Here is a 17131-nt window from a genome sequence, read left to right on the forward strand (position 1 = left end):
TTGAAATAATATTAAACGGAAATTAAAGCAAAGCATTTTGTAGTCGTCTATTTGTACTCTTAAGAAAGTTCTGAAACATGCATAGTAATAATGAAATATTTCTTACGATGTAATGTCACGCTTTAACATTCAAAGTTATAGACGAATACTGTTTTTATAAAAAAAATTCGTCTGGATATTCTACTCACTAAACGCTTGGGCAAAACAAGTTTTGAGACATTCCAAAAGAAGTTTCGTATGAAATATATTTTATCTACGTTGGGGTATTTCCATCACATATGGAATGTGTAATATTTTATTAAAAAGCATGGACTGATTTTTCCTTGTCTCCATTTCAAATGTACTTAAATATACTTACGTCAAACAATAACATGGTTTCTGCCGAAATTTTATATTTATTTGTACAGAAGAAAATTTTTATATTGCCCTAACGTTAATTTTAGCAATCTTATGTTCCTTATAAAGGTAATGATTACAAAATTAGTTTTCACAATTTTTCCACATATAATATCTGTAAATATGCAGCTTATATTGTTAAACTTTTGGCTTAAAATTACAGTATGCATACATTGGTATTAAATGCCTTCACGAGATTATCAATAATATGGTGCGCCGCATCGCGTTTATTGTATCACGGTGCTATAATTTTTTCTTTGTCACACATATCCAAGCGTGTAACCATAAGGTGAGAGAAAAATGTGTAACTTTTCTTGAAATTTTTGTAACTATTCAATGGGATATATTTGAGTTTGATACAAAATTATATTTCAATTTAATTTTTATATTGCAAAAATAATAATAGCAGTATTATTAAATAATTGAAACAAGAACACACATGAAACACACAAAGTATGAAAACGCATAGACATTGTACTTCTTTGAAAACGATATTATTTTGTTGGTGTGGTAAGGATATACGAAAATCTCCTGTACTTGGCTGAGAAAGTTAGACATTGTTTAAATAAAAAAAAATCATTTCTTATCATATCATTATTGTGTCCTTCACGTTCATGTATACCTTGTTTAAAAATAAGATTCATCATATTTTATATCCTAAATTATCAGAAATATTTATGGATGCAATTTTCGTATTTTATTCTACTGAAATGTTGTCACTTTTAATTGTTTGTTTCTTTTTATTCTGATTAAAGGTGAGTAAATTTAATTTACATAGGTAATTATACTATTTCGACAAAATTTAATTTAGTCATGGTGTACCAATAAATTTTTACATTAAAACAAATATTTGTTACAAGCAGGCTAAACCAATGAAACATTAATTTTTTATAGCATTAAAAGTTTAATCTTTCAAATAAATTTTGTTATAATTTTCTTCCGAAGCGAAAAGATGTTATTTCTGAATAAAGTAGAACACATACGTACTTTGTATGTTAGTTTGATATATTTAATTAACGAATTAAGCTCATAGAGCTGTCAGTAATAGTAGTTGAATTCAAGTTCTCGCAGTGACGAACAGCAATTAACATATTTTGTGTTACATTGTATAAAATCTAGAAGAAAATCTGAAACTTGAAGTAACCCGCGCTGTCTCGTGTCAATCGCGTTCACCAAACACCTGTTTGTATCGTAAATGGCAACAGCGCAAGCATGTCGCACTAGCGCCAAGTTGTCCCGCAAATGTCGACGAGCCTGCGTTGTTGGATGTGATGCATTTACTTGTTATGTGTAAAAAATGTTGAGTTACGATAAACAAAACTATACTACTGAAAATCCATTTTCGGGTTCTTCTGACGATGATACTGGTTACGTTAGGTGAGTTTCTTGTATCTTACAGTTAACACGTGGCCCATGTACTTTTGAGACGAAATGCAGAAGTGTGGACCGGCTTGGTTTGCAATTGGTGCTATGTTTGTGTTTTGTTTACATTTCATTCAACATTTTCTGGTTCCGAGTACTTCGAAAATAGATCGACAAACTTTTTCAGCAGACTGCAGTAGAAATGAAGACGTAAGCGCTCGTCGCACTCGCAAATAAACTGTCATTTCTGAAGCGACGACATTTACTCAAATTTCATCCATCGACATTTATTCGTGGTAGTGGCAGTGGCAGTGTTTTGTGATTGATAACAGTGCTGGATATTACACGAAAAAGTAATTCGCTGGTCGTAGAACTGTTTAATGTTATGTGAATGGTGTAATATAATGCTTGATATTCTAATGCATCACACACAGATGTAGGAATGTCGATACATAGTTGCATTCTGTGTAAAAAATGTTACTGGCACCGTATGTATCCTGGCATATTCATGATACGTGTATTCTAGTCACAACCATTGACGATGATTCGTGATGTGATTAATTCTTGAAAAATCTATGAAATATATTAATTTTGAATATTTTTGTCTGTATAATACTTTCCGTATTTGTTCTGTACGATGGAACGAAATTTATTATTGATTCGTTTCTACGTGACATTTAACTAGATTCAGCGGCAACAAATGTAAATTTACTCCATTGATCGAAACTCTGTTTACAAATAATGAACTTAATACTGTTAGTATTCGAACACTTCGGGTAATTAAATGCGTAACCTACTGCGAGGTTGCACAATTCATGATCATTTTTCTAAGCTACTTAAGTTTTTTTTTCGCAATGTGTTTATTATTGTTGAATTATTGTTTGGTTTAAAATATTTGAATAGTGTGCTTACAAATCAGAAGTTAACATTCACTTTTCTGAAAAAAATTTAAAAATTTTAAAAAATTCTGCTTTATGAAAGTTGTGCAGAATTTGATATAGTTTATCTTTTGTCTAACACAATTTTTTGTAAAATTTAATACAAATTTAGAAATTTCATGTCAGCAGTTATATGAGATATCCTATATATGTATTATATATTATTTTACAGCTGATGTGTAAAATTGCAAATACTAAATCAATTGTCTATGGTGTTATTGATACATAAAGATATATTTGATTTTATTAGAAATAAATTTTAGTTATTAATGAAATGAAACATCAGTAAGGTTATGTACGTTATTTAAATATTTTATTTAAATTAATCATATTATTTTTTGCATAAAATTTAATTTCGCATTTCAGTGTTCGCTTCATCGTAGCGTATATGACGACATATGCGCGAAACGTAGAATTGATAGTTAAAAGTTTGAATAGTAGACAGTAGTATGTATAATGGAACATTTATTTCCAATTTACATAATACCCTCGATTGCATGCTTATTAAATTTATAAATATAGGTTAAAGAAGCTTCTTTAACCTATACGATAAGCTGAACAAAAGTTTTTTGAACGTTTATTATTATTTGATATCTTCGCCAGGGTCAATCACCTGTTCAAGAATAAACCAAACAACGAGCAGAAAATATTCTACTGTTATATTCATTTAAATTAAATGATACGTGTCGTGAAAATATTATTTTGCAAATTAAATGGCATTTATGTATTAACTACAAAATAAATAAAATTGTATATAGGTTTTAATATCATTTTCGAAATTACTAGTGGTAATCTAATAAAGTACCGAATTAATGTACTGTAGAACTTTTTGAATTAAAGTGACCAAACTGTGCAAGATGCCAGTGAAAAATAATAATGAAATATTACATGATACGAGTAAGCAATGCAAAAATATATTCATTGATCTTAAATCGATAACCATATTAAATTCGTTCCTTAATCATTAACAATGATTCAAATAAACTTTAATTATTTCATATATCAATTTCAAGTAAAAGTTCCTTCATTAATGACGAATGAACCGTTATCTATCGTTTCTATTTCATCCATTTTCGTATTATATGACTAATCATTTTGTTTTATTCTTCTTCACGAAGTTTGTCTTTATTACGTTATATTCGAGGAACAGCTATGATAAAACAATATTTCAATATTACATTTTTACTTTTACTATTTGGAAATTCGATTCACGCCTCTAACGGCTCGTGCTTTGCAGCAAAAAAGGATCGAGTAGCCCGACCAGCGAATTCGATGAGTCGATACAAGCGATGTGTGATATTTACGGACAGACACCACCGAGAACTCGGCTGAATCGCAAGAAGAGATACATGAAGCAGAAACTTAATGGAGGGTAAGTCAACTAGTGATTCTTTGTTTTTTAGTGATAACGGTATAGTGCTTTTCCTGTTTTTCTTCGCTTCTCAAATCGACTTGAATAAATGGATGCGTTCTTGCAATTGGCTGCAGTTTTAATCAGTGTCACGTATTAAACGGCTTAAAATTATTTATCATTTTATGTACATATTTTTACTTGTACTTCAAGCTCAACCGTTTTTACATTGTCTGATAGTATTTTTGCGCAGTTGTGAAAACATTCAAGTTTTCGTACGCACATTTTATTTACCACTGGATCCAAAAATTAAATTATTCTTCTGTGCTGAAATTTCGTTCTTCTTTGTGTCTTCTCGATATCTTTGTCTTTAAGGTAAAATATAACATGAAATTAATAGATCTTAATATTGTATGACCTTTTTTTTTGCGAAGTTTTAATCTTTCTTTTTTAATAATAGCATGCACAAATGCTTTTATTTGAAATAACGTTATAATGCTCCAAATGTTTTTCATTTCTTTTCTTTTTCGTTTTTAAAAAAGGTTCGAATGCTGTATCCAATTAAGGAATATCAAGATCCTTTTATCTTTTATATCATAGTATCTTCCAACATCCATATGTAATGATTTGAATTATCTCATATTATGTATTTCATTTTTATCTCTATGTTTAATAAAATTATATTGTTTTCATTATGTTTTATGATATTAAAATTATCGTTGTCTTCCAAACTTCTTTTTAAGATATAACAAAAACACATATTATACCTCTACTTTGCACTCAGTTTTCTATTTCAATTCATTTATATTAGTCTTGTAATTAATATTTTATTATGTATTTGTACTTATAATTAAAATTATATTTAAGATCTTTAAGCTCATCAGCAATCATTCTCTAAAATTAGGTGCAAAAATGTGTTTTGTATACAAAACATTTTCATGTTTTTTAACTTTTCTTAATGCTTAGATATTATTTAAAAACTCACGGTTAAACAATAATAAAAGTTATAAAATACGAAAATGTTCTGTGTACAAACTAAATAACTTTTTGTATTTAATTTTAAAAAATTATTCTTGGTCTGGAATAATTTTTGTATCCTTTATTTGTTGAAAATATATTTTGTATAGTATTATATAATAATATGTAAATTGAGTTGTAAAAAATAGAAATAATTATTCTTTTTCTGTTTTAAGACTAGAAAAAAAAATTGGTTACACAAAATTCAAGTGTGTTTAAAGGATAAATACAGTGAGTGCAAATTGTTGTATAAGGCTTAGAAAACGATGTTCTTTTCTTTCTTTTCCTTTCTTTTTTAAAGAAAGAAAGAAATTGTTCCTTACTCTGGAAGTCATCTGAACTCGTTTATTTTTATTTTCTTAAAACTAGTGAAAGATATTTAACTGTTCTATTTTTTGTTTCAATGATGATTGTACATATGTGTATGTACATACAAGGTGTGACAATTAAATAACGAGACTGGTATGAGAAATGTCATTTATTGTAAATAAAGTTACATTGAACTTTTATCCCCTTCAACATACTCTCCTCCTCTATCTATACACCGTTGCATACGTGTCTTCTATTGTTTAAAACAATGCAGTAGCTCATTAGTTGTCAGTTTGTTCAACAACTCTGCCGTTTTTGTTCTTACATGTTCAACAGACCTAAAATGTGTTCCCTTCGATGCACTTTTGACTTCTGGGAACAGGTAGAAGTAACACGGTGCGAGATCTGGCGAATACGGAGAATGATCAAGCACAGAAATGCACCAGGCAATGCACCAGCCCACAATGCCCTATCTGTGAAGCAGTTTTTAGCGGACAAGGACATTCCTGTGCTTGATCATTCTCCGCATTCGGCAACTAACGAGCTACAGCATTGTTTTAAACAATGGAAGACACGTATGCAGTGGTGTATAGATAGGGGAGGAGAGTATGTTGAAGGGGATAAAAGTTAAATGTAACTTGATTTGCAATAAATCACATTTCTCACACCAGTCTCGTTATTTAATTGCCACGCTTCGTATGCATCTTATAATATTCGAATACTTAAAGTGGTTTGTGTTGTTTCTAGAGACATTAGGTCATTAGAGAAGACAATGCCGTTGAAGGTAACGATTCGCAGACGAAATACATTGGATAATATAATTTTTAATGAGATGTGTGATAAAGCGGACAAAGATTATGAAAACGAAAAGTGTCAAGAGGTAACGAAGGACGAAAATCGAAAATGTAAAAGAAGCTTGAAATTGTTACGTGGAAATGAAAGGGATTTAAAACTTGATTTAGAGGCAGCGCATCAGTATGCCGAAAGATCAGATTATTATCAAGCTTCTACGCCTAATCATATGAAGGTACGAGATCAAAGTTTATCGAAAAGTGGTTCGTAGAATACGATTTCCCAGGTATATGCTCTTTGGCTACTATTCAAATACAAGCTAATTGAATGTGTTTACAGATTGAAACTAGAAATAGATTTCGAAGTCTGCGGTCAAAGCCCGTTGATATAGAAGAGAAGAAGATTGAACCTGATGTTAATGAGCAAACTCAGATTTTACATACTACCCAATTGGTTGCGCAATCGCCCAAGACGCAAAGTTTTCAAGAGCGAGAAATATTTCACGACACATTTTCTTTTCTTATTCGATTGGTATGTATATATTTTTGTATCGCGACGTCATTGCTTTCTGTACTTATTACATCCTAATTATCAGAAACAGTGGTGTATTAAGTTAAACGACAGTTGTCTAACACATTCGCGACAGTAGTGGCTATTCCAGAGATATTTAACGTTTCGACAGAAGATTGTTCGTGAATTTTTATCGTACGACATGCGCATGTTAAGCGTCATTCGTTACGTGCCCTAGTACATACACAGTTTTGATTGCCGCAAAAATTATTTTCAAATAGGATAATGCATGTTAATTGCGTTCAACTTTACTAATGTGAAGCACTTGCAAATAATAAATAGCTTTATATGCATTTAATTCATCAGTATTGTGTCTACGTAAAGAAGAGATATACACATATCGTTGATATTAAAGAAAATTGATTAATTTAAATGTTAATACCAAATCAGTCTATTTGAAATTTATAATTAAAAATGCATCATCAAGGAGCAGCATCGCACGTTTTTCCTAGGATTCATTTGTATATATTTTTGTATAGAGTTGCATATAAATCACTTTCTTATCTAAAAGTATCATTTTTTATTATCTGATTATCTTTTTATGCATGTTTTTGAAATATAAAATGTTTTGAACACGAAATGTTTTATAGTTTGGATGAAGAAAATGGTGTTTTATTATACGCTACTTTGTATGCATATTGTTGTGTGATCAGGATTAATACCTATAGTTCAAATACTATAATAACATGATCTTCATACATACGTATAATATTATTTTTTATTCTCTAATAGGGAAGTACAGAGCGCAATTGTCGTCGTCAAATGAGTCATGAAGAAACACGTTGGCAAAATGAATTAAAAGATTTGATATGGCTGGAATTGCAAGCGCACCATGCTGATCGCAATCCGATGGCTCAAGATGAGTATTTATGTAAACAGCGTGAAGCTGTGGAAGGTTTACTTACAGAAATAATGGAATACAGGTGAATTATTTAAAGGTATCTTATATTTTAAATGTAGAAGATTAAAATAGTACTATATTATTGTGTATTACTTATAGATACGATCCAATTGCCGGGGTAAAGGAGAATAGTATACCATGGATCAATGTAAACGATACGTGCAGTGATCGAGAAGCGAATCCGGGCTTTAGTCCAACTATAGAATTAGGTATTTGTCCAGGTTGTTTGTCAATGTATTGTAGAGCGTGTGCACGAGCACAGGGAGAAGCTTTACAACAAGTAGAAGGTTTATTGGCACGATTGGAAGCAGCTGAAGCGCTTTATCCTTCGTCACACGCTATGGCTGCACATTATCCTTTGTACAAAAGTCCAGAATTTACTGGCAGAGTTAAAGCAATGTGCCTTTGGTATAATATGACCAAACACCACCGACTTAAATTACAAATATTGGGAAGACTCCTTATGATTTTGCATACCAAGAAAAAACACGACGAAACTGGAGATTCGGGAATAAGGTACAAAAAATAATATATTAATATAGTACATAATTACTGATAGGCTGAAAACTTGTTGCATGTTAGGATAGGAAATTTATCTAAAATTTTTGTTTTAGTATATGTAACAGTGGAAGTGGGAAGTCAGCAAATGTAAACTTTTACTAGTGAATATACACCTTTATTAACGTTATCAGTAAACATGTAGCTTATTATAATTTACCAAATCCATTCAATTGTTGACCGGCTGCCTAATGAGAGTTGGATTAAAAAACTAACTTAAATCAAACCAAAAAATGAATTAATTAATTCAACAAGAATTGATGGTAATTATATATAAAGTGGTCCACATCAACGATTTTGATGACCTTTAAATATGTTATCAAGATCAACATTTTAAACAACTTTTTTCCACACATATAACTGCCGGTTATATAATAACCGGTTATATATAATTCGGTTTTAGTTTTTGAGATATTTGCAAAAAGGTGTGTGATGCAATATGGGGTACTTGTAATTTCGATCGCCAAAGGAATGTTTTATATTACATTTTTGTATTCTACCATCCAGTATTAATCCTTTCCCGTCAGATCACTTAGAGGCATAGATACCTGGTTAGTCGTAGTGTTCTCGATCGCAGTACTTGAATTATTTGGCTCTCGACCGTAACGACAAAAGTGCTTTGCCGAACGATTCCTAGACTTCGACGGGAAGAAGTTAATCACGTATCGAACATTCCACGCATACACCAACCAGTGTTAACCAAACGAAATTGTTTCATTAACTCTTTAACTCCGACAGTTAAATGTCTTTTTCGGCATAATAAACGGAGGGTTACACATAATCAATAACCATTAATACAGAATAAATAAGATACATAAACTTTAGTGAATCTAAAACAAAGAATTCTATATACATTTCCTAATTACGTTTGTGAAACTGTACCATCGCTAGTAGCTGTTTACATTTATTGAATCATCTACTTCCACTGTGACATATAAGAAACATGTAAGAAGTCTCTAAAATATATTCTAGTAACTTACATTTGTCGTGTCAAATACCGCATAATAACAAGCATGATAATACTTGGAAAAGATTAATCGTTTTATGTTTTATTTCAGTTCACGATCTTCAGATACGGTCGATTCGTTAGAGCAACGACAAAGTTTGATACGATTTGAAGTATCAAACCAACAAGAAGAAAGTTCCAGCCCTTCAGATAGTAATAATAGTACTAATTCTTCTACTGGCTTATCTTTTGTACAGTCATGGCCTCCTACGCCTGAAACATCATTTTCATGCATAGATACAGAGAAAATTGATCGACTAGACTTTTATTTAGTTGAGTTCGATCGGCAAGCATATAGGTAAGATTTGAAAAACTATTGCATGTTCTTACGATTAAATGATAACATTTGTAATTATCTACTTATATTGTTTGTATATTTAGGAAGTATATTGAAGATGTACTAAAAACTAGAGGCCTTGGGAAGAGTCTAAATTTTTTAGAGCGATTGCATACTTCTATTTTACGAAAAGCAAGACTGACACTAGAAAAAAGTGATGTAAATGTAAATAATGCTTTAAACGAAGAATATGAAGGCGATGAAGAATTGCGTCGATATGGTGTGTGGAGTCCTGAAGCAATAGAATTAAATCTTCCATCGTACAGGTAAAATACTGTTTATATTTTTTCATTATTACAATAAGTAATGAAACATACTTTGTTTTTAGAGCTGCTTTCGTGTTTCTTTCTCGTGTACCATTAGACGTTGTTCACGAATTTCTGCGAATGAGATTAGAACAAAAACCAGAACAACCTAGTCCACTGTCAGTTCGACAACTAATGCGTGAACTTAGAGAAGGCCTTAGAATTGCATGTATTCATCGTGATAGATTTGCTGCTCATTCCTCTGCTGCCGTAGCTAGTGATGATAATAGTTGTGAATATCTATTTCAAGAAGATGTAAAAGATTTTGATAAAAGTCTGAAAGCTGTTTTTGAAGTTTATCTTGATTATCTACAACAATGGGTAGATATGGTACAGCATGACAGTTTTCATAAGAATTTAATTATGGATGAGTGGATATTTGTAAAATCAATTGCCGGAAATATAACAGATGGATTTCAAATTGCTGGTGTTAGATTTTGGTAGGTGTTATTTTAGTAGATATTATCTATATCATCTTATGATCGACTAAATGTTGTTCATGTTATTTTATGTTCTTATCTCTAGTGAAATTGCAAAGATGATGATAGAACAAGTTAAAGAATTCCTTAATGAGAGACCTCGAGAAATCAAGGAGAGTACAGAAGATTGGAATGATGATGATTGGTTAAACAAGTAAGAGAACATTTATTCATTTATCTAGAAATGATTTTATAAATATGTATTCTATTGTAAAATCTGGCTCAGATTACAAGTTATGTTCGTGGGTCGCGAATGGCAAGGGATGTTTGTGGAAGCAAGAGAGAAAGTTGTTAAGAGTGTCGTCCTCGCTAGATGTTTAGAATGTGACATTACAAAATGGCCAGTTTTCAACAAAGAATTAGAAGGAGCGTTAATAACTTTAAAGGTAAGAGTTACCAAAAATTTTAATTCAAATTTTGCTTGATAAAAGCAGCATATGTTTCTAGGAAACAGTCATGGATCTGAGATATCAGATAACATCTGTTATTGAAACTTTCCAACGAGATCTTGAACAAGCAGAAGAACCAAAGGCTGAGTGTGATATATATGCTATGCGTTCAAGAATAAGAGAAATTCTTCATCAAGCTTATAGGATGGGATTTGACTACCATAAAGAAACGTGTAAATTATTTGCACTTGAAGAGAAAGCTCTTTTGGCTCGAAGTTTGGTTTCTTTTGCTCTCTTGTGGATGGAATTTGTTAGAACACGATGTGAACGTGGAAGAGGCTTAAGACCCAGATGGGCTAATCAAGGTCTCGAATTTTTAATTACGGTATGCGAACCGCATTATACCAAACATTTAACTGATGAAGAATTTGAAGAATTAAAAACATGCATGGATCATTGCATATCGCACGTTGTTGGAAGCGCTAATCCTGCGGCAAACGTAGAAACAGAGAGTGAGAGTTTATATGCATATGTGTCTATATCAATTATACCTCTGCCCTATAATTAGATATTATCTTGCGAAATATCTCATTTCAGATTTGAAAAGATTATCCCGTTCAAGAGCGTCATCGCCCTGTCACAGAAGTAGAACAGCAAGTCTGAGTCTTTCTCAGAAACCTAAAGATATTTTTAAATCTTCTGACACCTCATTAAATAGCAAAAAATCATCCTCGCCAAATGTAGTAGACGGAAATGTGTCTGTAATCATAACTACACCCAATCGTAGTATATCTAGACAAGAAAGAGTTATGCATGCCATAAAAAAGGTAGAGTCTGAAATTGATGATAGGCTAAGAAGTGGAGAACTCATTGGACAAGTTACAGATAGGAAAGCTGTTGACAGAATTCGTATCAAAGCGAGAAGAGTTACATTTACCTGGCAAAGAGGCATTAAAATTGGTAAATTTGATGTCTATGAGAATAGATTAATTTTTTAGATATCGCATTATTACATTATGCTAAAACTGTTAATTGTAGGTCAAGGAAGATTTGGTAAAGTATATACGGTAGTTAATAACCAAACTGGAGAATTGTTAGCTATGAAAGAAGTCCAGATACAACCAGGTGATCATCGAGCAATTCGACGTATTGCCGAAGAATTACAAATATTTGAAGGAATTCAACACAAACATTTGGTCCGCTACTATGGATTAGAAATTCATCGTGTATGATTATATACATACAATATTATATATATAGCAGTTCCTTTGTGTTAGCAATTTTTCATCAATGATATTATCTCTGTTATAGGAAGAAATGTTAATTTTTATGGAATTTTGTGCCGAAGGAACTTTAGAAAGCCTAGTAGCAGGTAGCGGAAATGGTTTACCAGAATCACTAGTTAGAAAATACACTCATCAGCTTCTCTTAGCTGTAGCGGTACTTCACTCTCATGGAATAGTACATCGTGATATTAAAAGCAAGTATAACATTAGTTTTATATTTAGAATGCATTAATCTGTGTGTATATAGAAAATTCTTAACAAGCCTAATAATTATTAATTTTATTCGATTTATTTGACGTATTAACACATATTGCATTCAAAAGTTCGAACAATATTAGTTTGGTGCTATTAAATGATGTACAATAGAATGAAAATATTTAGTTGACAGAGATGAATAGAAGTTTTTAAAATTTTCTTTACTTTTTTTTGTAATAGAATGTGAAATTTTGCATCTTTGTAAAGTAGTTCATATTAGGACAGATTAATGAATAAAATAGAATACGATAAATGCAGTTTTATATGCAATTCTATTCTACTTGCAATATGTAATTTAAATGACACCAAATAATGGATACGTTGCAAAGTATATTTTTATCCGAATGTCACTTTTCTTGACATTTTCTTGTTCATTGATGTTTTCATACATATAAGTGCATATTTTTCGCTGTTAATTAGTAGTCATACAGTATTCTTGCGTTAGTGATACCAACTTTGGGACTGGTCCGGTCCCACTATCGAGTAGGTATTATGAATTTTAGCATCAGATTACTTCGGAATGAGGGTCGGCGGTTTGCTTTTCTTGCATAAAAGGACTGATTGAAAGAGAGAGAGGGACTGAGAGTCAAGGTCCCGAAGAGATTTAAATGACTCTGTATCGGTGAGACAACACTAGTGTAACGTTATTAGAAAGTATATATTTTTTCAGTTTTGGTTTTTTGTAAATAAAAATTTCATCATCATATTCGGGAGAATTTTGTGATTCAAATAATACCAAACATGATATAATTTGAATTATATTTATTTGTCTAACGAATGTTAACATTACTTTCATTACATACATATCGCTCTTCATAATTTAAAAATGGTCCAAATTATGTCATGCTTGGTTTCATTTTCACTTGCTGTAACATCAGAACTAAAAAACCGCTAAGTGACAGCGGAGACGAAAAGCAAAACAGTTCAAAGTGGGCAAAATCGGTTTATGAAACTCGTAACGTGTAGAGGAAACGTTTTTGCGCTTTTGATTTTCTTATATATTGTACTTACATTGGCAAATTCATTCCTTGTGTTCGGAAAATGCTCTCGTTCATTAGTAAGTAAATATGATCGAAATTATATCCTATTTGGTATCATTTTAATCAGAAAAATCTTACCAATCAGTTTGTGAAATTTTCATTGATGATAAACTAAAAATAAAGAAATTTTAATAATACATTAGTATTGTCTCACCTATACAGAACCCAGGTATAGTAGTAGTGCTTGATTGAGAGCCGTGCTCGGATCTGAGCGCGAGCCTCTATCGTGACTGGTAGTCGATTCGGCTTCCTTTGCTCTCAGCCGTGGAGATATTTGGTACACGACAGCAGAAGCCAAAAAAAAGGGTCTCACCGACGTCCGAAATCAATGACGTCATAAAAAACAAGGATAGCATTAGGGATTAAGAATAGGAAAAATTGAAGTTTTTTATTTGTAAACGGATTTTCACGCAAGTAACACCAATCGATTCCTTGTGCTCTCCCGATGAAAATGATATCAAACACGACATGATTCCGATTATTTATAACAATGGTACTTAATAACTTAATTTGTGGAAAGAAAGAATTTACTCGTCCGTGTTCTGATTTACTAATTGCTACACATTATTCATCCTTTTTATATATGTATATTATTTTACATATATGACTATATACTAATGTAAAACATACATATATACATTCATATTTTTATTCGAAATTGGCTTAGTTTTTTTCCGTGAGTAAGGATCGTTAGATTCTAAATAAATTTTCGTAAGGATATCTAGCAATTTCAACCGGGATATTTACCACTATGCATACATACTTGCTACAAATTTCGAATAGTTCTTGAAAGTGTAATAGCTCTTAATTTATTTCATTTTCGAAAACTATTTGTTTAAGCAAAAGAGTGAATAATAGAGAATTAATTAGTAAACTGGAGTACTTTTCGTAGCATTCTATACTCAGACAAGCATGACCTTTCTTTCTAGAAACCAAGTTTTACGTATCTTTGTTATAAATAATCGGAATCATATTGTGTTTGGTATCATTTTCATCGGGAGACCACAAGAAATTGGTAACTTGCATTAAAATCCGTTTGCAAATAAAAAACTTCAATTTTTCCTACTCTTAATCACTAATGCTATCCTTGTCTTTTATAGCCTCCTTGTTCTTGGGTGTCGGGTTCGAGCGTGATGATTCCAAAAATTGGTTTCTCTGCGGCAGATATCAAACGAGGTAGCGAGGATAGCCGTGGCTCTCAATCAAGCAACTACTATGTACTAGTATAGGCAAATCGACACCAGAATCCTACTCGATTCAAGTGGCCGCTTCACTAGAAGTGGGGATAGACTAAAACGCGTAGCTCCAGAGGCCCGCTATCGAGAGAATACAGTTAAAATAAAGAATAACAGTTAGAGTGTCAGTTGATATATATCTATAACATAAAAGTCTGGCATCTCCATTTTTAACAACTGATATAGTTTCCAATTTTGTGGATCTATTTTTGAAAATCTTATTACTCTTCTATTCTATATCATGAAACAATAGGAAGTATGTTTCATGCAAATAGTGTTAGCCTTAAACATGTATTAATATTTATATTTTATACATAGCTGCAAATATCTTTTTAACGGATGAAGGTAATTGCCTCAAACTTGGTGATTTTGGAAGTGCTGTACAAATTAAAGCACACACGACTATGCCCGGTGAATTACAAAGCTTTGTTGGCACTCAGGGTTAGTAAGGAGGAATATCTTTCTGTATACCGTAATATATTTCTGAAATTAATTTAATGTTTTGATATATAGCTTACATGGCACCAGAAGTATTTATGAAGTCTGAAACTGGAGGTCATGGTAGAGCTGCTGATATTTGGTCAGTTGGTTGTTGCGTTATAGAAATGGCTAGTGGTCGAAGGCCTTGGTCAGATTATGACTCCAATTACCAAATTATGTTCAAGGTATAGCACAATACTTACCTTTGTCTAATATATTTTCCTTCGTACATGTTTTACAATATTTTTTTACACATAAACTAGGTGGGAATGGGTGAAACTCCAGCATTGCCTAAAAGTCTTTCCGTCGAAGGTATCGATTTAATTAAAAAGTGTCTACAACATGATCCAAAAAAGCGATTAACTGCAAATGCCTTACTTACTACGCTACCGTTTGCTCAAGCATACGAAGATGTCAATGCTGATTTAACGGTACTACGCCATCAAGCATAATGTAAAGTATATTATTTTCTTTCAATTCGAAAGAATGAAAAATGTTGGAAAAATTTTATCACCTGTATCAGGTTAAATATGTCGATCCGTTTAATTTCAAAAGTAACTTAGAGTTTCAGTTCCTAGTAGGATCATATCGATAGATATGAAATCTAGGTGTTTAATTTATTCAAAAAAGTGGCTACTCAGTATTAAAACTCAAGAAAGGCATTTTAAATAGCTTCGATACGAATAATATTTTTATGCATATTAAAATACTTGTGCACTTTTTAATGCAAGTTTGTAACATTCCAATCCCTGAGAGGAGAGATACTTATTTAATACGTTTATGAATGTATTTTAAATTATTTTATAATACTTAAAATGTATTATCTATTTTTAGTCAGACATGTACTATGACTGGAATAAACTTTAAAATGTACATATAATAAAATAGAAATAAAAACTGGTGTCACAATAGTGTTTATTTTTGCACAAAGAAACGTACACATAATACAATACACTTGTTTGGAATTATTTAATTACAGAGGTATGCCGTGTATACTTTCCGTGTTAACAGAAAGCGAAGTGTATTTACGAATTTAATAACCTTTAGTTATATTGCATACGAAGACGACTACGCGACCGTTTTTGTTTGGTCGGAGTTTTACGATCGTTATCACATTTATCACAATTTTATAATGCATACATATAGTTTTACGCTAATAACAGTAGTCTTCGTACGAAGTTTGAAAGTTTCTTTATATAGAAATAGTGTTCAACTGAACATACCGATATGTATTACTTTGGTTCAGTTAACTTTATTTCCTAAGCAATTCTATCGATTTACGGGAATATGTCCTAAGTTCGATAAAATCGTCGCTATTAATGGCTTTCGCCTGATATGCGCGATATTCTTGGCCGCAAAGGTGCAATCGCAATTTTTGCGTGACATTTATTCTCTATTTTACCTTAAATATAATAGGTTTTTGCATCATAAAGATTAATACAGAACACTTTCATATATTGTACATACGTATATGCGCAAAAACGTGTATGTATAAGTTCTCATATATTATATCCACATACGCGTGTTTACTTGATATGTATGTGCGTGTACATGTATGCATAGTTGTATATGTACTTATATATAATTTGCATTAGTAACAGTACAAGGAACCACCGCAATTCCTCGCGTTATTTAGAGATTCATACTGTGATATCAGGTAAAGCGGAGTTTTCTTAGACTCTGAATATAAAACGTTCCCGATTAATCTAATACTTAACTGATCGCATAACGACTATATAAATGGAATTTTGTTTTCGCTAAAACATTTATACTCGACTCGATGACAAGTTTCAATTGTAACGTATGTTTAATGGAAACAGTTACAATAAAGCTTTAGTGAACAGTTTCGTAAAATATGAATAATGTCAACAGATATTTATGGTACATGGTAGGTCTGTATCTAGTATGCACATATGTATCTATCATTCAGTTGTAAATTACAGAAAGCTACAGTAGCCTAATACAACAAGGTGAGCATAACAATCTGACAGCGTAATAAGGATAGTGGCGACTAATAACATTTTCTTGTATCACTCATTTACGGTACAGTGACATAATTAAAAATCATAATTTTCAGGAAAATGAGATAATATCGTCATTTGGTGCAAGAATTGTTCTTTCTATA

General features: G+C 31.7%; 1 protein-coding gene across 1 annotated transcript; it reads left to right on the top strand.

The window, feature by feature from the left end:
• The first annotated feature begins 1538 nt into the window (after nt 1–1538).
• On the top strand, nt 1539–16049 carry Mekk1 (mitogen-activated protein kinase kinase kinase 4). Its single transcript, XM_076386518.1, has 18 exons — nt 1539–1773; nt 3934–4068; nt 6121–6400; nt 6505–6696; nt 7468–7658; nt 7736–8152; nt 9253–9498; nt 9582–9803; nt 9866–10282; nt 10368–10475; nt 10548–10707; nt 10769–11222; nt 11308–11670; nt 11749–11936; nt 12022–12190; nt 14845–14967; nt 15040–15191; nt 15270–16049. The coding sequence occupies exons 1-18, from the start codon at nt 1694–1696 to the stop codon at nt 15456–15458; spliced, it is 4086 nt and encodes a 1361-aa protein (XP_076242633.1). The 5' UTR covers nt 1539–1693; the 3' UTR covers nt 15459–16049.
• Nucleotides 16050–17131: the final 1082 nt, after the last annotated feature.

Source organism: Calliopsis andreniformis, chromosome 2 (assembly GCF_051401765.1).
Source record: "Calliopsis andreniformis isolate RMS-2024a chromosome 2, iyCalAndr_principal, whole genome shotgun sequence".
NCBI lineage: Eukaryota > Metazoa > Arthropoda > Insecta > Hymenoptera > Andrenidae > Calliopsis > Calliopsis andreniformis.